This window comes from Rhinopithecus roxellana, chromosome 10 (genome assembly GCF_007565055.1).
Source record: "Rhinopithecus roxellana isolate Shanxi Qingling chromosome 10, ASM756505v1, whole genome shotgun sequence".
Classification (NCBI taxonomy): domain Eukaryota; kingdom Metazoa; phylum Chordata; class Mammalia; order Primates; family Cercopithecidae; genus Rhinopithecus; species Rhinopithecus roxellana.
The window spans coordinates 22,012,304-22,034,902 of NC_044558.1; the positions used below are offsets into that span (position 1 = coordinate 22,012,304).

General features: G+C 35.4%; 1 protein-coding gene across 7 annotated transcripts in view; it reads right to left on the bottom strand.

The window, feature by feature from the left end:
- ANKS1B (ankyrin repeat and sterile alpha motif domain containing 1B) overlaps positions 1-22,599 on the bottom strand; it is a 1,300,027-nt gene that overhangs the window by 1,079,314 nt on the left and 198,114 nt on the right. For 6 of the 7 annotated variants that reach the window (XM_030938488.1, XM_030938486.1, XM_030938484.1 and 3 more), the window contains exon 4: positions 17,833-18,129. The exons of the other annotated variant lie outside the window; for it this stretch is intronic. In XM_030938488.1, coding sequence (XP_030794348.1) covers positions 17,833-18,129 — 297 coding nt within the window. The remainder of the gene's footprint in view (positions 1-17,832; positions 18,130-22,599) is intronic. 7 annotated transcript variants of the gene reach the window in all.

Genomic DNA, 22,599 nt, shown 5'->3' on the forward strand with positions numbered 1-22,599 from the left:
TGCAATTGATGTAATGAAGAATGCATTAGAGTCTCTTAAGAGCAGAATCAGTCCAGAAGAAAAAATTAATGAGCTTGAAGACAGGTATTTGAAAACATACTCAGAGTCTATGGCCATACCACCCTGAACGCACCCAATCTCATCTGAAAATGAGAATCTGAGAAGAGATTCTCTCTTCTCAAAAGAGAGAAAATAAAAAAAGAGAAGAGAAAATTTAAAAAGAATACAAAGCAATGAAATCTGCTTTCAAGATCTAGAAAACAATCTCAAAGGGGCAAATCTAAAAGTTACCGGCCTTAAAGAGGAGGTTGAGAAAGAGTTAGGGGTATAAGGTTTATTCAAAGGGATAATATTGGAGAACTTCCCAAACCTAAAGAAAGGTATTAACATTCAAGGACAAGAAGGTTATAGAGCACCAAGCAGATTTAAACCAAAGAAGACAACTTCAAGGCATTTAAGAATCAAACCCCCAAAGGTCAAAGATAAATAAATAATCCTAAAAGCAGTAAGAGAAAATAAACAAATAACATACAATGGAGCTCCAATATATCTGGCATCAAACTTTTCAATGGAAATCTTACAGGTCAGGAGAGTGGCATGACATATTTAAAGTGCTGAAAGAAGAAAACTTTTACCCTAAAATGGTATATCTGGCAAAAATATCCTTCAAGCATGAAAGAGAAAGAAAGACCTTCCCAGACGAGCAAAATCTGAGGGATTTCATCAACACCAGAGCTGTCTTACAAGAAATGCTAAAGGGAGTTCTTCGATATGAAAGAAAAGGATGTTAATAAGCAATAAGAAATCATTTGAAGGTGCAAAACTCACTGGTAATAGGCCACAGAAAACCCAGAATAACACTGTAATTATGGTTTGAAAACTACTTTTATCTTAAGTAGAAACATTAAACAATGAACCAAAAATTAATAATGACTACAACAAATTTTCAAGACACAGAGAATGAAATAAGACAAAAAGAGAAACAACAAAAAGTTAAAAAGTTGGGTGACAAAGTTAAAGTGTATAGTTTTTATTAGTTTTCTTTTTCTGTGTTTGTTTGTTAGTTTATACAATCAGTGTTGTCATCAGCTTAAAGTAATGGGCTATAAGGCAGTATTTGCAAGCCTCATGGTAGCTTCAAATAAAAAAACATACAATGGGTACACAAAAAAATTAAAAAGCATGAAATTAAAGCCTACTGCCAGAGAAAATCACCTTCACTAAAAGGAAGATAGGAAGAAAGGAAAGAAGGAAGAACAGACTGCCAAGAAAAGAGAGAGAGAAAAATAACAAAATGACAGGAGTAAGTCCTTACTTATCAACGATAACATTAAATGTATATGGAGTAAACTCTCCAATCAAAAGACATAGAGTGGCTGAATAGATGAAAAAACAAAACTCAGTGATCTGATGCCCACAGGAAGTACATGTTACCTGTAAAGATACACACAGATTAAAAATAAATGGATGTAAAAAGATACTCCATGTCAACAGAAACCAAAAAACTGCAGGAGTAGCTATACGTATATTAGGCAAAATAGATTTTAAGACAAAAATTGTAGGAAAAGACAAAGAAGGTCATTATATAAAGACAAAGGGGTCAGTTCAGCAAGAGGATATTACAATTGTAAATATGTATGCACCAAACACTGGAGTACCCACATATATAAAGCAAATATTATTAGTGCTAAAGAGAAAGATAGACCTACATACAATAATAGCCAGAGACTTCAACTCCCCACTTTCAGCATTGGATAGATTTTCCAGACAGAAAATCAGCAAATAAACATTGGCCTTAATCTGCACTTTAGAAAAAATACAACATTTTATCTGATGGCTGCAAAATATACATTCTTCTCCTCAGCACATGGATCATTCTCAAAGACAGACTATGTGTTAGGTCACAAAACAAATTTTTAAACATTTTTTAAAAATGAAAAAATATCAAGCATCATCCCTGACCACAGTGGAATAAAACTATAAATCAATAACAAGAGAAATTTTGGAAACTATACGAACAGATGAAAATTAAACAATATGCTCCTGAATAAGTGGGTCAATGAAGACATTAGAAAGAAAATTTTAAAATTCCTTGAAATAATATCATGGAAACACAGCATACCAAAACCTATGGGATACGGCAAAAGTAGTACTAAGAGGAAACTTTATAGCCATCGGTGCCTACATCAAAAAGGAAGAAAAACTTCAAATAATCTAATGATGCATCTTAAAGAATTTAAAAAGCAAGAGTAAGCTGAATGCAAAATTAAGAGAAGAAAGGAAATAATAAGGATCAGAGTAGACATAAATGAATTTGAAATGATTTAAAAAAAAGACAACAGATCAATGAAACAAAAAGTTGTTGTTTTGAAAAGAACAACACAATTGACAACCCTTTAGCCAGACTAAGACAAGAGAGAAGACCCAAATAAATGAAATCAGAAATGAAAAAGGAGACATTACAACTAATATCACAGAAATTCAAAGGATCCATAAGTGGCTGATATGAACAACTATATACCAACAAACTGAAAAATCTAGAAGAAATGGATAAATTCCGAGATACATACAACCTACTAAAATTGAACCATTAAGAATTCCAAAGCCTGACCAGACCAATAACAAGTAACAAGATCGAAGCCATAATAAAAAGTCTCCCAGTAAAGAAAACTGCAGGACAGATGGCTTCGCTGATGAATTCTACCAAACATTTAAAACACTAATACCAATCCTACACAAATTATTCTGAAAAACAGAGGAAGATGGAATACTTACAAACCCATTCTGCAAGACCAGTATTAATCTGATACTAAACCCAAAGACACATCAAAAAAAGAAAACTATAGACCAGTATCTCTAATTGCTATTGATGTAAAAATCCTCAACAAAACACAAGCAAACCAAATTCAACAACAAAGTAGGATTTATCCCTGTGATGCAAGGATGGTTCAACATATGCAAATCAATCAATGTGATACTCTGTATCAACAGAATGAAGGACAAAAAACATGATCATTTCAACCAACACTGAAAACATATTTGATGAAGTCCAACATCCCTTCCTAATTAAAAAAAAAATACTCAAAACACCTCAATGTAATAAAAGCCATATATGACAGACTCACGGCTAGTGTCATACTGAATGGGGGAAAACCAAAAGCCTTTCCTCTAAGATCTGGAATACAACAAGAATGCCCACTTTCACCACTGTTACTCAAAATAGAACTGGAAATCCTAGCTAGAGCAATTAAACAAGAGAAAGACATAAAGGGCATCCAAATTGGAAAGGAAGAAGTCAAATTATCCTTGTTTGCAGATAATACAATCTTATATTTTCAAAAACCTAAAGACTCCACTGAAAAACTATTAGAACTGATAAACAAATGTAGCAACGTTGCAGGATACAAAATTAACATACAAAAATCAGCAGCATTTCTATATGCCAACAGTAAACAATGTGAAAAAGAAAATTTTAAAAATCCCATTTACAGTAGCCACACATAAAACTAAACACCTAGGAATTAATCAAAGAAGTGAAAAATCTCTACAATGAAAACTGTAAAATACTGATGAAAGAGATTGAAGAGGACACCAAAAATGGAAAGATATTCCATGTTCACGAACTGGAAGAATCAATATTGTTAAAATGTCCAAACTAACCAAAGCAATCTACAGATTCAATGCAATACCTATCAAAATACCAATGACATTTCTCACAGAAATGGAAAAACAATCCCAATATTTATACAAAATCACCAAAGACCCAGAATAGTCAAAGCAAACCTGAGCAAAAAGAATAAAACTGAAGGAATAATATTACGTGACTTCAAATTATACTACAGAGCTATAGTAACTAAATCAGAATGGTACTGGCATAAAATCAGACATATAGACCAATGGAACAAAATAGAAAACCTAGAAAAAAATCCACACACCTACAGTGAACTCATTTTTGACAAAAGAGCCAAGAACATACACTGGTAAAAAGACAGTCTCAATAAATGGTGCTGGTAAAACTGAATATCCATATGCAGAACAATGAAACTAGACTCCTATCTCTCACAATATACAAAACTCAAATCAAAATGGATTAAAGATTTAAATCTAAGACTTCAAACTCTGAAACTACCACAGAAAAACTTTGAGAAAAATCTCCAGGATATTGGTCTCAGCAAAGATTTCTTGAGTAATACTCCACAAGCACAAACAACCAAAGTAAAAATGGACAAATGGGATCATATCAAGTTAAAAAGTTTCTGCACAGCAAAAGAAACAATCAACAAAGTGAAGAGACAACCCACAGAATGGGAGAAAATATTTGCAAACTACTCATCTGACAAGGGATTAGTAACCAGAATATATAAGGAACAAAAAAACTTTATAGGAAAACGTCTAGTAATCCAATTGAAATACTGGCAAAACATTTGAATAGATATTTCTCAAAAGAAGACACACAAACGGCAAACAGCTATATGAAAAGGTGCTCAGCATCATTGATCATCACAGAAATGCAAATTAAAACTACAATGAAATGTCACCTCACCCTGGTTAAAATGGCTTTTATCCAAATGTTAAGCAATAACAAATGCTGGTGAGGATATGAAAACAAGGGAATCCTCATATACTGTAGGTGGGAATGTAAATTAGTACAACCACTATGAAGAACAGTTTGGAGGTTCCTCAAGAAACTAAAAATAGAGCTACCAAATGATCCAGCAATCCCACTGCTGGATATCTACCCCAAAGAAAGGAAATCAGTATTTTGAAGAGATATTTACAATCTCATGTTTGTTGTGGCACTTTTCACAATAGCCAAGATTTGGAAGCAATCTAAGTGTCCATCAACAGAAGAAAGGACAAAGAAAATATGGTACACACACACACACACACACACACACACACACACACATTTCCTGGAGACTATACAGCCACACAAAAAGAATAAGATTCTGTCACTTGCAACAACATGGATGGAACTGGAGATCATTACATTAAGTGAAATAAGCCAGGCTCAGACACACAAATACCACATGTTCTCAGTTGTTTGTGGGATTTAAAATCAAAACAGTTGAACTCGTAGAGATAAAGAAGGATGGTTACCAGAGGCTAGGAAGGGTAGTGGGGGCACAGAGGTTAGAGGGAGGTGGGAATGGTTAAACGGTACAAAAAATAGAAAGAATGAATAAGACCTAGTATTTGATAGCACACAGGGGCACTATGATCAATAATTATTCAACTGTACATTTAATAATAAAATTGTTTGTAACACAAAAGATAAATGCTTGAGAGGACGGATACTCAATTTCCCATGATGTGATTATTGTACATTGCATATGCATACCAAAATATCTCATGTACCCCATAAATATACACACCTACTATGTACCCACAAAAATTTTACATTTAAAACTTTTTAAATGGTTACAGAAACAACTAAGCAAAGAAGGTAAAAAAGAAATATGAGATAGAAAATATGAAAGACAGAATAAAATAAGAGGATTCAACATATGTCTAATCAGAGTTTTAGAAGAAGAAGATAGAGGTAAATAATAGTCAGTGGCTAAGAACTTTACATAATTGATAAGACACTAAGTTCCAGGACCAGCAAGAAAGATAAATGAAAATACATCCTGGATATATCACAGTAAAACTACAAAACTACTAAGATAATAATTTTAAAACACCCTGAGAGAAAAAATGCCTAAAAAGAAATAATAATTATATCAATAGCTGACTTCTCAACAAAAATATAGTCAGAAGAAAGTATAATGCCTTCATGTGACAAGAGAAAAAAAACCATCAACCTAGCATTCTACATTCAGCCAAACTACCTTCTAAGAATGAGAGTAAAATAAAAACATTTTCAGACAGACTAAAAATAAATGGTTACTTAAGACTCTTACTGAAAGAACTTCTATAGGATATAATTCAGAAAAGGAACTGAGATGCAAGAAGTAATGATAAATAAAGAGAACAGTTAATATGAGGCTAAATCTAAACAAATAGTTAAAAATATAGTAGTGTCTACTTTCGGCACTGATTCGGTTTCCCAGGTACTTTGATAAAGGATGATGCACACTGTAGACACTGAAAGGGTCCTACCTTATATACAGGGAATATATTCCAAGCATTCCAGTGGATGTCTAAGACCAAGGATAGTGCTGAACCCGAATGCCATCCATCAGAATTCATTTCTGTTCATGTCTTCCATCAACAAATTTAAGGCCTTCTCCATCTAAACTAAGCACTTACCGTGCACTATAGCTGTAACTTCTGCAGTTTGAGGCACAACAGCAAAACTAGTTCAAATTTCTTTTTCTTTCTTCTCAAGTTCAGATAGAGGATTCATTCTTACCATAGATCTTAGCAACCTCTGCGTACAAGTTTTTCTTTTCTTTAGTAGGTCAAGAACTTTCACCTTTTCACTTAGAGGAAGCACTTCACAGCTTCTCTTTGGAATATTCAAATTGTCAGCATCACTACTCTTGTGCTTTGGGGCCATTATTAAGTAAAATATGGGTGACTTGAACCCAAGCAGTGCAACACCAGAACAGTCGATCTGATAATCAAGAGGGCTACCAATAGGCGAGTAGTGTCTACAGCACAGAGATGCTGGACAAAGGGATGATTCATGTCCCAGGCAGGACAAAGTACGATGGTGAGAGGTTTCATCATGCTACTCAGAATAACATGCAATTTAAAACGTATAAGTTGTTTATTTCTATAATTTTCCATTTAATGTTTTCAGACCGTGGTTGACTGCAAGCATCTGAAACTACAGAAAACTAAACCTCAGATAAAGGTTGGATGGGTGGCAGGGGGTGGGGGGAACTATTATATTCTAGACAATGAAAATACATAATCTCCACCATAAATCAACAAATCTCTTTCTGCAAAAAGCAGATGTAGCAAACCTGGGTTTCAGTGGCAGCTTGGTTTTTAATAGCTTGGGAAAATCACTATCTCTGAAAATTCATATATCCTATGAGAAAAATATTAAAAGCCTAACAGATATATCCATGTTGTGTGGGAAAAATTAAAAATAAAATACAAATTTTAAAAACCTAATACAGTTATTAGGAAGGTTAAATAAGATAAACATACAACAAATAAGATTTTTTAAGTGTTTTATTAAACTATAAAGTAATGACAAGTATTATCAATAATATTTCTATTAAAAAAGCAATTAGAAAACCTATTTTTAAAAGTAACCTCAATTATGTTAATATTAATTACATACATGTATATCCTTTACATTATTCCAAGATAAAAATGCTATGTTAAGTAGAACTAATGTTTTCATACAATAAGAAGACACAGAATTCTTCAATAAAAATAGAAAAGATTAGTAGATGATAAACATATGTTTAGCCTGTAAAAATGAATCCGTTTTTACAAATTCAAGGTTGTTGTAATTAGCTTCTTTGGTAAGAGAACATAAGAACTGTCAAATGGAATGGATTGGTCTCATAAGTCTAAGGTAAACAGTGGTACCAAGAACTATTTATTGCTATCACAACGTTGTCACATAGTGTACAGAATTTAAATATGTCAAACCCATGGACTTTTCAAAATGTAGATTAATTATGTAATAATTTCCTTCTTTTCATCAGAGATTAGAAAAATTTAAGAATATTTTGCCAAGGTGTAAAGTAAGATTAAAAAAAAAAAGTGCTCTGTGGCTTATTACACCCTAGACAGAGTCCGTGTCTAATTGTCTAATATTCTCACTAAAATGAGCACTATTCTGTACATCCCAGCATTCTGCCCCAAATCTACAACCCATAACCGGCCAGACCTTGAAAAATTCTATTCTTGTGAAGTATTTAGTCCAAAACATTTTATAAGAAAGTAGAAAGTCTACAAAAAAACAACATTCAATTACGTGAATCCATCGGCTCCCATCCCTGGAGATTTCAGTCCTGCTTTTCCTACAGATTGAAATTCTCCATTTTATTTAAAGCAATCATTTTAAACAAACAAAATTTCCAAAATAGATAATCATGCAGTTTATAACACAGTGACATTTCAAAACTTATCCAGTAACCACAAATAAAGCACTCATAACATCTCAGCACCTTTTAGGGGGGAATAAAAGACAAACTTCTGAACACAGTGATGAAAACAGCTGTGCAAAAAGCACTGCAATGATATATATGTTAACATCAATAACTGAATTGTTGATGAAAGCAAAAGAAATTCTCTCATTGATTAGAAACATCTATTAAAGTCAAGCCTTGGTAGCACCAAAGCTGAGTAAAACAAGTCACAGGAAAAAGGGAGAGAAGATGACGTTCATGTTTACAGCCCTAGGTTTCAGTTTCCCTTCTTTTTGGCGTTATATATTTCTGTGACTTCCATGGAAGCTCAGTTGTGCATTTAAAGGGATGTTTGTTATATTTTATCCAAAATTTAGGTTTTAAAGTCGTTTTTAGTTTGTTTTAAAGTCGTTTTTAGGTTATCTATTCTACCAGAGTGCCAAAACAGCAGATGGAAAAGGGAGGCAAAGATGTCAGAGCTTAGCTGCACTGGTTCCCCCTTCCAAATTTAGCACTCCAACCATAATCCTCCTGAAGCCTGCAAAGGAGAATGACGAGATAAAGGAAGACAGATTCTTGATTAAAGGAGAAAATAAAGATAACACTGACGATAAGCAATAAAGCAATAAAGATTGTGGTAACGATCAGTAGAGAAAATAGCACAGATAGCATAAAACTGTGAGAAGCAAGACCCACAACTACTGTGACAACTGGTGAATACAGATAACCTTACTGGAGATGAAGAAAAAACAACTAGAATGGCATTTAACTCAGAAGTAAAATTCCCTAGTACCCTGTTTGGTATTTAGCCATGTGGGCACCTCTTGGAATTAAAAAATATATATATCTTAAAAGATAACAACTCAACTTAGCATTTGTCAACAAACATGATGTCTGAACAAGTTGGAAGGCAGCAGTTCTTTTGCATTAGCTAGACCATATCTAGAGGAGTAGGTTCAACTGTGGGTATCTAACTTTTAGGACCAATGACAGAATACAATGTGTCCAGAGAAGAAAGTGCCAAAGAATAAAGGACCCAGAAAAACATGGTGTCAAGAATAAAGGTCATAAGGATGTTTAAACTGGGAGGAAAATGGCATGAGAGAAATAGGGCGTGTCTTCAAATAATTCAGAATACCATTGTTCCTATTCAAAAGAAGAAACCTCCCTCTATTAAACTGGGGACTTCAAGTCTTGGTCTTTACTCATTCTCTCTTCCTTCACTTCATATCAAAGGAAGCATCCTTCTCTTCATTAACACTAATTCTCCACTTGTGCTCTTTATTCTACCACTTTCTGCTTCTTCTTCAATTCTGATCATCCCTGCCTCTTGCATCTTCAAGGCAATCTTTCTCCATAAACATACACACCGTTCTACTATTTAAAAACACAACAAACAACCAAAGAAACTTCCTGTGAACCTGCTTTCACTTCAAGCTTCTATCCCCTATCTTACTTTTCTTTATTCCACACTTTATGAAGAGTCATCTTCCCTCTTTTAGGCACAATTTTTGCCTACTTTTGTTACTGCTATATCCTCTGGCACATAGTAGGCACTCAATAAATATATGATAAATGAATTGATTACATGAAATTGTGCTGTCTTGGCATTCCTCTCATAACTGCTTCTTTACAGACCTCTTTTTCCGGAAACTCCCTGAATATTCTTTAATCAGCCTCTTCTCTCTCCCTACATTCTGTTTCTTGTAAGCCCTTCTATCTCATGGCTTCATCTCTTACTCCTCTGATGCTAGCCTCTTAGAAAGTTAGCCCCATTTAAGGAGCACATCCAAAGAGAGACCTCTCTGACCCTTCCGTTTCAATCACAACACCCAATTTGTTTCCATTATAGCACTCACTGCAATTTGTCATTTTTATGTGGTTGATGTGCTTATTTTCTGTCATCCCTACTAGTCTATAACTCCATGAGAGCAGGAAACAAATTTTCTTCCTCCTGGAGCATAGTGCCTTGTAGCATGGCATGAGAAGGCAGGAGGGGCTAGGGTATCCTGATAGAGAAGCCAGGGTTCAGTTAAAAGTGAAAGAAAGGGAGTTGCTTAGGTAGTGAGTAAGATAAGTAAAGAAAGGCCTCCCTACTAAGGTGACATTGGAGAAGACACCTGAGGAAAGTAGGGGGAAGAAAGTCATAACGGTTAGTAAGGCAGAAGCCTGGAGGTAGGAGTGTACATAATGTGTCCCAACAAGAACAACAAGGTCACTGTGGATGAAACTAAGTGAAGAAGGGCAAAGAAGAGAAGGTGGTAGCTTTAGAGAGACAGTGAAACTAAGTAATATAAAACCCTATCAGACACTATAAGGACTCTGGCTTTTGCTCTGAGTGAAATGGAAAACCAATAGAAGTGTTTTTGAGTAGGAAAATGAAATTACCTGACTGAATGGGATCACTTCTGGCTGTTTGGCTGAAAATAGACTGAAGGGAGTATGTTATGGACTGAATATCTGTGTACCCCAAAACTCACATGCTAAGGCCCTAACCTCCAGTGTGATTGTATTTGGATATATGGCCTTTCTGGAAGTAGTTAAGGTTAAATCAGGTCATAAGGGTGTGGCCCTAATCCAATGGAACTGGTGTCCTTATAAGAGAAAGAGGAAACATCAGAGAACTCTCTCTCCATTCATGCACAGAAGAAAGGCCATGTGAGGATGTAACAAGAAGGCAGCCATCTAACAAGCCAGGAAGAGAGCCCTCGCTCAGGAACTGAATTGGCCGGAACTTGATCTTGGACTTTCTAGCCTCCAGAACTGTGAGAAAATAAATTTCCGTTGCTTAAGCCACTCAGTCTATAATATTTTGCTGTGGCAACCAAAGCAGACAATACAGAAGCCAAAAAAAAGGAGGAAAACTATCAGGAGGCAAGAGATGATTAGGTCTTGGACTATGGTGTTAATCTTGAAGATAACGTAAAGTAGTGAAATTCTGGATACAGTTTGAGCACAGAACCAGTAGGATTTGCTGAAGAACTGAATATAAAATCTGAAAGAAACTGTAAAATTCTGGGTCAAACAACTAGAAAGATGGCACTGCCTTTTGACAAAATGGGAAAGACCAGGTGATATGCAAATTTTTGAAGAAAGGGGTACAGATGCTACATTTTCAGCTTTGGAAATGCTGAGTTTGAGAAGCCTATTAGTCATCTGATAGATACGTCCATTAGGTAATTACATACACAAATTGAGAGTTAGGGTGGAGTCTGAGATGAAGAAATAGACTTGGTAATTATCAGATAAAGATGATATTGGAACCCAAGAGATTGGATGAGGTCAATGAGGAAGTAGGTATAGACAGAGAAGAAAAGATGTTTGAGTACTAAGCCCTGGAACACTCTGATGCTTAGAAAGCAAGAAGATGAGGGCAGTTGACTATGGAATAGGGACATGATAGATTACATTATTGGCCTCTCCTTTTATATGCTCTTTGCCATATGACTTTGCAGTTCTCTCCACTTATATAAGTTGAGTATATTTCTCTACCTCTTTATTTGAGGCTTGGTTTTGCTACCTGATTTAGCCAATGGATGGTAACCAACATGATGCAAGCAGAGGCCCAAACTGTGCTTGCATGGTTGAGTTTACTCTCTTGTGCACAGTCAATGCCCCCCTGCCTAGTCCCAGGAGGAAGATAATAGACACGTGGAGCAGAGATCCCCAGGCTAACTTAAAGCATCAAACATACTTCCCCCAGTTTCTTCAAGAAGTCACCAGTGAACTAAATGAAAACAAAAAGACAGTAGTATCTCAGAGGTCAAAAGAAAACGGTGATTCAAAGAAGAGACAGATACTGACTTTGTCAGTGCTGATGATGAATCAAGTAAGAGGAGAAGCAGGAATCGACTGTTGGATCTAAAAGTATGTCAGTCATTAGACAACTTGACAAAGGCAAAAACAAGGACTTTTAAAAGAGTGAGGGAGCTAGAGTGGCTTCAAGAGAGAATGGAGGAAATGAATTGGGAACAATGAGTAAAAACAAGCCTTTCCAAATACATTGCTATAAAGGGGTCAGAGAAAGGGGATGGTAAGGAGAAGGAAATGTGAGATCAAGAGAGTTTTTAAAAGATGAGAAATACTATATCTTTGCATCCTTATGGAAATAGTACAGTTGAGAAAGAACAAAGTTATGGTATTAAAGACAGAAAATATTTGTCAGAGTTCCCAAGTAGACAAGAAAGGATAGGATCCAATGAACAAGTAGAGAGGAATTAGCCATAGATACAAACCTAAAAGATTCATTTAAAGTACCAGGAAGGAAAGTAGACACAGGTACGCTGGCAGATGTGCTGGTGGAAATTTGTGATTGCTTGTGGTTTCCTCAGTGAAATAAAAGCAGTATCATGATCAGAGAGGGATGATAGAGAAGGAGGTGTTGAAGTTTTGGAAAACAGATGTCGTGAAATTATCATCTAGGGAAATCAGAGAGTAAATGGATTATAATGGATAATTCTTGCTTATGTACATATCTTATTTCTGGTGCCACTATAAGCCTTTGAGAGCAAAAACTGTATCTAACTCAGTTTTGCATCTTAACAGGTCTTAGCATGGAAACTTGTACTCTTTATTATTAACTTTCTGTCATTTTACTTTAGTAGTCACATAAAGTCTAATTGGCTTAAGGTTGTACTAGTTCTTTAACTCTTCAAGTTTTGATGAGAGACACTTACAAGAAACTCACACAATGAAAGCACTAGCATGATATGGCACTATCGCTACCTGGCTACCCAAAATCAAGTTCAAACTCCATAAAAATAATTGCTAACTTCAAGAGAAAATTGCCCATTCAACCCTACCTTCTTAATATCTTACTTTGACTGATTCTCTTTATTAAAAATATTTAAAGACTAAAGGGTTTATAAGTAAATATGATATGAAATTTGCCCAAAGTATTACTTAGTATTTTAAATATGTGTTATAATTTAAAATTACTCAGAGAGTAATGATGCAGAAAATAAACCTCTAGAGCAAATACTGACATCAATACTGCATTTAAAAACATATGTAGGCTGGGTGCACTGGCTCAAATTTGTAATCCCAGCACTTTGGAAGACCAAGAAAGGAGGATCAGTTGAGTCCAGGAGTTCGAGACCAACCTAGGCAACATAGTGAGACCTTTTCTCTACAAAAACTAAAAAAATTAGCCGAGCACATCAGCACATGCCTATAGTCCCACTTATTCAGGAGGCTGAAGCTGGAGGATCACTTGAGCTTGGGAGTTCTAGGCTGAAGTGAGCATGACTGCACCACTGCACTCCAGCCTGGGTGGCAGAGTAGGACCCTGCCTTTAAAAAAAAAAAAAGTAAAATCAAATCAAATCACATGTAATTGCTAGGAAAGGACAAGATCCTTAAAAAACATCTATAAATTTTAAAGATTTATTCATAATAAGTTGAATGTAATCGAAGTCTAAAAGTACAATACTATAATTTACCAAATGGGATTACTTTTAATACTGCTAATTCCCAACAGGTTAGCTAAAGCAGTTTAATGAATATTAAATCTACTGAAACAATTTAAGGTTACTAGCTACATTGTTCACTCTCAGCCAGTGAGAATATCAACAAACCTACTTGATATTAAAAAATTTTGCACTGAGTCTGATGGGGAAAACTTGGTAACAATTAATTTGAGTAATACAATTAAATATTCATCCCTCTCAAAAAAAAGGCAATGAGACAAAAAAATTAAAAAAAAAACATGTTTTCTATGAAAAAAGCAACAATAACAAAAGCAAAATATCAACTAAGGCTAAATATAATATGGAAGATTCATTTCATTGAGATATATTTTAGAAAGATGTCAGTTCTACTTCCTAGAACTCTTAGAATGAGTGTCAATGAAAGAGGTTATAGCAACACAAAAGTTGCCCACCTTAGACATCACCCCGATGCTTCTGATTAGGTGTTCAAAGTGATCTAAACATATTGTCTGCCTTTCCTCTGATATGTGAGTAACAAATCCAAATGTGGTGAGGACCAAGCAGAAAATCTAAAGAAATGACACTGGCAATGATATAAAATGGTAGAATGAGGTTGGAGCCTTGGAGAGCATTTACCCCATCTAAAAGCTCTCAAATTCAATATTTTAAAACACTCTTTAGCCAAATAATACACATATGGAAGCTAAATGCCATCTAAAATTCAAAGTCCTGTTGGACTTTCAAAGGTCTTCTTCAAATGTCACTTCCATCAATGACTTCTCATATTCTTCCTCTTAAAATCCATTATTTTCCTCACCCGTAGATCCACAGCTCTTTGTTTCAGCATTTATTATATATCATGGATGGAAGTTATTCTTGCAAATTTTTTGTCTCCTCCACTAAGTGTGGGGCAGAGATAGTTTTGATTTTTTATGCTCCAAAAGCACAAAATACAGTGCTGTGCAGAAAAAAAGGACACATTGTATATATTTATAAAACTGAATTTAGACTCTTTCCCTTCTGGTCATCTAGTACAAAACATGAAAAGATCTTGGTCAGGGATACCAAGAGGTTTACTGACCTCAGTCAGAGTGAAAGTCCTTGGTTATACTGCAGTCTGTGCAATCAAATTTTAAAATATTACAGAAGTGTGAAAGCAGTACATCTAGATTAGAGAAATTCAACATTTATACAATAAACATCTAGTTTATCATTAAACAGTTTTTAGGAAAATAACTTTGTGAGTCACCTACAATAGTAAGCGTACCTACTTATTTTCAATACCGCTTTGAGGAGAAAGACTGTTTTTCCTTATTAATATGACTGTTAGAAAAAAATCTTATGCTTTTTTGAGAGGCTGCCAAAGTTGAATAAATAAGAAATTGAGAAAAGATCTTAGGTTCAGGGTGCTAGCCTTAAATCTGAGATTGGAAGGCCTGAGATTTTTCTAAATTCAATAAAGAAAACTCTGGAAATACAGGATTCAATCTCTGAACAATTCCTAGGAAAAATAACCCCATTTGTGAGCATGTATTCCACTTGGAGTGTGTAAATTATTTGCAGAATGTGCCACATTTAGTCCCTCTGGGTGTTCACACCCTTTTACAATTCACACCCTCTTCTAATCCAGAGGTAGACTCTATTTTCCCACTCCTTGAATATGGGTTGCCTTTATGACTTGCTTCAGCCAAGCAACATGGCAGAAGTGAAGGTGTGCTAGTTCCAAGCCTAGGCCTCAAGAAGCCTTGTACAATTCTGTTCTCTCTCTCAGAACCATGCACGCCATGTAAATGAGCCCAGGCTGACCTGCCGAATCATGACAGACAAGTGGTAGTCTGACCTATCACCCTAGACAACATCCAGCCAGCCTCTGAAACAGAAACACATAACTGACTTGCAGTTGATTTCACACACAAGAGAACCCAGCCAAGACCAGAAGAACCATCAGTTGAGCTTAGACTAAATTGTCAATCACAGAATTATGAGTTAAATAAAGAGCTTTTGTGTGTTGCGGGAAGTCAGGGACCCCAAACAGAGGGACCGGCTGAAGCCACGGCAGAAGAAAATAAATTGTGAAGATTTCATGGACATTTATTAGTTCTCCAAATATTTTTATAATTTCTTACACCTGTCTTTACTGCAATCTCTGAACATAAATTGTGAAGATTTCCTGGACATTTATCACTTCCCCAATCAATACTCTTACAATTTCCTATGTGTCTTTACTCTAATCTCTTATTCCCATCATCTTCATAAGCTGAGGATGTATGTCTCCTCAGGAACCTGTGATGATTGCATTAACTGCACAAATTGTTTGTAAAACATGTGTGTTTGAACAATATGAAATCTGGGCATCCTAAAAAGGAACAGGATAACAGTGATTTTCACGGAACAAGGGAGATAACCATAAGGTCTGACTGACTGCCAGGCCAGGCAGAACAGAGTCATATTTCTCTTCTTGCAGAAAGCAAATAGGAGAAATATCGCTGAATTCCTTTCCCAGCAAGGACTAACCCTGGGAAATGAATGCATCCCCAGGGGGAGGCCTCTAAATGGCCACTCTGGGAGTGTCTGTCTTATGCAGTTGAAGATAAAGTATGAAATACGCCCTGGTCTCCTGCAGCGCCCTCAGGCTTGCTAGGATTAGGAAATTCCTGCCTGGTGAATTCTAGTCAGACCAGTTGTTGCTCTCGAACCCTATTTCTTGTTAAGATGTTTATCAATGACAATGCGTGCCCCGCAGGACATGGAACCTCATCAGTAATTCTAATTTTGCCCTGGCCTTGTGATCTTGCTCTGCCTCTCTGCCCTTGTGATCTTTTATTGCCCTCTCAAGCATGTGATCTTTGTGACTCACTCCTTGTTCATACCCCCCTCTCCTTTTGAAATCCCTAATAAAAGCTTGCTGGTTTTGCGGCTCAAGGGGCATCATGGAACCTGCCAATATGTGATGTCACCCCCAGAGGCCCAGCTGTAAAATTTCTCTCTTTGTACTCTTTCTCTTTACTTCTCAGACTGGCTGACACTTAGGGAAAATAGAAAAGAACCTATGTTGAAATATTGGGGGCTGGTTCCCCCGATAATTGTGTTAGGCTATTAAGTTGTGGGATAGTTTGTTTCACATCAATGGCTTACTAATAAGGGGAAGTCACAATATGACAGAAAGCAAAAAAGTCTCTGGAAGATAAGAATGCTGCCATTACCTTAGAAGCCAAGAAATAACCATGAAAGGAGGAAATGGCAAAAAAAAAAAAAGACTTACCCTGGAGTTGGGGCTAACTTAAGACAGGATACCAAAAATAGGTTGTGGCCAGGCCGAGTAGCCCATGCCTATAATCCCAGCACTTGGGGATACCAAGGTGGAAGGAATGCTTGATCCCAGGAGTTCAAGACCAGCCTGAGCAACAGAGCAAGACCTCATCTCTACAAAAAATACAAAACTTAGCTGGGCATGGTGGTATATACCAGCAGTCCCACCAGCTACTGGGGAGGCTGAGGCAGGAGGATCACTTGAGCCCAGGAGGTGGAGGCTACAGTGAGCTGACATCATGCCACCCACCACTGCACTCTAGCCTGGGCAACAGAGCAAAACTCTGTCTCAAAAATAATAACAATAATAAAATATATTAAATTAAATTAAATTAAACTTTATAAAGTAGGTTGCCCATTCTTGCGGAAAAACAAAACCTATCCAAATCCTATTCTTCCTCCAAAGCTCACCTCAAATCACACCTTTTCCATTTTTTTTCTGATTGCCCTTAGGCATAGTGATCATTCCTTCATCAGTTATGTATAGACAGTACATTACAGTGGAAAGAAGCCTGGACTTTAATCAGTAAATCTAAATTCACATTCCAGTTTTATCAACTATGTGTCCTTAGGCAAATTTCTTAAATCTTTGAATCTGATTCCTCATCTCTTCACTGAAATTTAATAGTTCTCAATCCCACAGGACAGCTGTGAGAATTGAATTCTAAATGTGTCAACATGCTAAACTCAAAGTACATACTCAACAATGTTAAAGTGAATTTTGTTCCATTCATTCATTAAACTCTGACTGGATTCCTACAGTATATTAGGCTGTGTGCTAGATACTGGGACAAAGGAAACAATTACTAATGATACCACACACAACTGCCATCTACTAACTTCTCATGTATATAGCCCTCAAATTAGAATGAGGTTAGAGATTATGCCTCTTCCTATTTCCCAAAAGTAGGTGGTATAGTACCTTGAATTTAGTAGTTACAAAAATACTTGTGAACAATTTGATTAAAAGATTTCTACATACAGGTTTTCACATTTGAATCCCAAGGCCAAGCAACAGCATCATCACTTTTAAAGCATAGCTAAAAGCAGACTCACTTGACAGCTCACATCCATTCCTGCCTCCAGCAGCACCTGCACGACTGCTTTGTGGCCATTGCGCGCAGCAAGGTGAAGTGGCGTGTGCTTGCGAGTGTTGCAGCTCATTAAGTTAGGATGTGCACTGATGATCATTTTTACCACTCTAAGCCGTCCGTAGAGTGCCGCCAAGTCCAAAGGTGTTTCCAGCTTGCTGTTCCTAATGGTCGGGTCAGTGAGCTCTTCTAGGAGAACAGCAACTACTTCTGAGTGTCCATATTGAGCTGCACAGTGCAGGGCAGTTTCATTTTCATTGTTCTGTTTAAGACAAAGATTTTTAAAAAGGGACATTTTCAGAAATTCAATTTGTTATCAAAATCTTAACACAGTAATTTAAAACCTGCAATGCTTTGAAAACGTAAGTTAAAATTTGTCCATTTTAACAAGTATACCTAATGGAATTTTATATTTGATAAAAGTATCTAGGATTCATTGAAACAAAAATATTTTTTATTTTTATCACTTTAATAGAAAAAAATCCAACATTTCCCTAAATCATATATGCCAACTTTCAAAAATGATAAATGATTTAGCCATGTTTGTCAGAGGCCCTCCTGGGTCCAGATGGACAGTGATGTCTGCACTATGCATCACATCTTTAGACATTTATTAACGAGAGAGATCAGTAACAATTATAACAGACTTTTAATAGACTGGCTTTCCAAGACAGATGAGAAGGTAAATTCTTGGTAACAAAAGATTTATAGAACGTTTTCCCAAATTAAGTTTCATTTTATTTTCCATGTAATTACAAATCGTTGCTTCTTTTGGAAAGAAAATGAGAAGATTCTGGCCTTAAGATATAAAAGTATCTTTTTGAAACATTATCATGGGTTGCAAGGATGGACCTAGACCAATTCCCAGATAAGTTACTAGGAGTATCACAGTACTACATGTCCAGCTTATAAGTATTTCAGTTGAACATCAATGAGATTTTCCTAGAAATTTATCAAGATTTTTAAAAATGTTAAGATACAGAAAACTGAACGCAGTTGCAAGGCAGAGGGACCCTTCACACTATTTGAGCAATATAGGTAGATGGTGTATAGGTATGTCAGGTGGTGAAAGGGTCAGGAGAAAAATGAACAAGAAATTTTAGTAACAAAAAAGCAGTGGCCCTAAATGAGGGTTCTGGAAACAAAGAGCAGCTGCCACCATCAGAGTTATCATCATAACTAATACTACGTTCTAGACACAGTTGCATTTTATATATGTTTACTCATTTAATCTTCATCATGAGACAGATATTATTATCATTATCTCCATTTTACAGATGAGGAAACTGAGGCACTGAATAGTTGAATAACTGGCCTTCCATTATACAGCCATTTAGTTGTAGGACCGGGATTTGAACACAAGTAGCCAAGACCCAAAGTTGGTGTTCTTAACCACCACACATACCACCTTCCAAAATAAGAACTATTACTACTACTATTTGTTAAGTGCCTAAAAACTTTATCTATTGTCTCATTTAACTCTTACAACAATCCTCCAAAATTTATATTAAAATTATCTACTTCATGGACAAGGAAACTAAAATACAAAAAGGTTAAATTACATGTCCAAGTAGAATTAAGATACTCTGCAATCTATATCTGACAAATCCAAAACCAATGCTCTTTCCACTATACCATGTTGTCTGCCATGTGTTGCTATGTTGTCAAAGAAGAGCTGGGAATTAGTGATCTGAAAGCAGAATTTCTCAAGACTTTGCTCAGAAAAACACCAATCGAGAATAGGAAGTAGCTGTTTAGACAGATGTTCTGACTAAAACAAAAGGACAAAGAGGGTTCAGACCCAAACAAATCTTAATGTTCTAGAAAGTAACTCAAGCTTGCCCTGGATGATAGAAGAATGTAAGTTAGTTGAGAGTTTAGAGGGAAGATTTGAAAATTTAAAAAGGAGTAGAGTGACAAAGGGAAAATAGCACTAGAAAAGGCCTTCTTACTACTTTACCTTGCAAATAAGTATCAAGAGAGAACATTTGAAAGTTAAACCCAGAGGGAAAATCTACTCTTTAAAGATAATCAATGAAAAGTTAGGACCTGTTAGATGGGGAATCCAGCTGCGGGTACTGTTTCTTCCATTATTTGTCAGAAGGCATTCTTTACTTGGTTTAAAAGTATTACTATAATCTACTTCTTCATAAACATTGATCACATACAAGTTTAGACTCCCTGGTCTTCTCATCTGTTTTTCTTCTCAAGATTATAAAACAGCCAATCTTATTACTTCACACCATGAAAATATGATACAGATATATACCTCCTGACCAACCCAAATTTCCCCTTGGTCTGAAAGAGATTCAATCTGATTTTTCAAAATACAGTATCTCTTTGAGAAAAGAGAAAGGCCAATTATGAAATAATGATTCCTCAAAGGCCTCTCTCCTGTTCCAGAGCCCCGAGCCTAGGAAATTACAAGCGCAAAATTGAAAAATTTTCTAATAACACTAATTAGTGCAGTTCAGATCTCAAGGGAAAATATTTCAATCATTCAAGATCTACTCAGTAGAAAATGTTCACAGATTTTATCCATGATCAACACATACTTGGATTGTCACTTCAATGGATGCCACAATGGTGGTACTTTTACAAGAGCATGATTGTGTATTTGTGTGTGCTCACAAGTGATCTAAAAATCTAATTTGAAATAAATAGGCTGTGATGGGGCACTGATTAATAATTGCCAGTATGGCTACACAGAATATTCTTTAAAGGTTTTCAATTCCTTCTTTTTTACCAAATGGGTATTCTCTGAAAAATTAGGACCCTTCCAGATAATGGATGATAGAACAAAACTGGCTGACAAAAGCCATTTACCAAAAGCTCTTGCTTCAGAGTAAAACATCTAACAAGAGTTGAATTCGAGTTTTGGTGAATGGCAAAGACAATGAGTTTTTGAGATAAGGCCCCTCCGGGTTTTGCCCGAATGTTAAAGAAACAAAAAGAGGAAGAGACGATAAAGGGGAGGAAAAGATGAATGAAATTTAAAGAAATTGAAAATTTTCAATTTAAAGGAAATTTAAATAGCAAAAAGGAAATAATCAGATGATGAAAGAGAAGGATGTGGCAATTATAAAAACCATAATCCAGGGGGAGTCCACTTTGTTTAGAAAGGTGAACAAGACCTAGGTTGAAGTGTTAGCATGTCAATTACTTGATCTCTCCAAATTCATCTTATCTGTATAATGAGAATGTTATTTTCCCTATAAACTTTATAATGTAGTTTATAAACCAAAAGAGACAACATATTTTAAAAATGCTTTGTAAACTTTAAATATTAAAATGTAGAATAGAATTATTTTTAAAGAAAGCTGTATTAGAAACCAAAACTTTCAGAAATCAGAATGAAGCCCTGACTATAATGCATAATTTTAACATAACATAATGTATTACTGGCTGAAAGCTTAGGCTTTAGATCAGAAAAACCTGCGTTCAAATACTGGCTGCATTTCTTAGTATTCGTGATGTTATGGCCAATTTACTCTATCTCTCTAAGGCTGTAACTCCATATATATAGTAGCAACAACAATCTAGGGCTTAGTAAGATAATGTGGATGAAGTATTTTGCACAATGCCTGTCATACAGTAAACAATCCATTAAGCGATAGGATTTAGGATGACAATACCAACGTACTATGGTGTAAAGGGCTCTGGAGTCAGAGTCCTGAGTCCCAGTCTCAGTTTCAGTCACTCAGTAACATGTGGCCTTCAACAAGTTGTTTAGTTTTACAGAGCATGATTTCTCAACTATAAAATGGGAGTGATAGTATCAATTCAGAGGATTATCATGAGAATTAATTAAATAATATTTTACAGGTGAAAGTGTTTAGAACAGTGCCCACTTTACCTTATGTCTCAATAAATGTTAATTACCGTGTTTATTTATTTCCTTTATTGTTTAAATACATAAAAGTTTATAATTAACAAAAAGACTCTGTCCTACTCAGAAGGAAAAACGAAAGCTAAAATTAAAAGTTATCTATAAAAATAAAAACCCCACATCAAAAAATTTAGGAGAAATGGCATAGAATGGGAAAACTATGGTCAGCATTAAAAGAGTATATATATATAAAACAAAGAAAAAAATACTGAAATTATGGTATTAAAAATCATAAGAAAGTTTCAACTTGTTGCCAATAGAAACCACAACACAAAGCAATAGAGGTGGACAAAGAACTTTGAATACAGTCTCCTTAAAAAGACACTTTTTGTAATTTAATTCATCTGTTCAACATTACCAAAAACAAGTATTTCTCTTTAAACATACAATAACTTTTCACTTTCAAATGTAAATGAATACTATATGCTATTTCTTATTTTCATGTCATTTAAAAACATCTTGTTTGTAAAAACTAACATCTTCTTGTTTAACCTTGGATTGATTTTCCATTTTATTATTTCAGGTTTGCTTTGCGGTATTCAGACAATTATAAGAATAACCACCAGATGGCTCATCTCATAAATGATCTAACTTTTGGTTTTCTGAGGAAGAGAAGAGCATTGTCATAAATTTCCTTTTAGCATGATATGATGATAAAGATAGCCATATCTGTCACGTTTTAAAGACGGGGTGCATTCTTATTAAAAATTCTGCATTTTTGTAACCTGTAAACATGGAAATTTTTATTGTGATAAGTTTTAATAAGACACTTTTGCAATTAATAAAATGTTTTCCTGATTAGTCCTTTCAACAACTGCATATATATTTTCATTGAAAAAATAT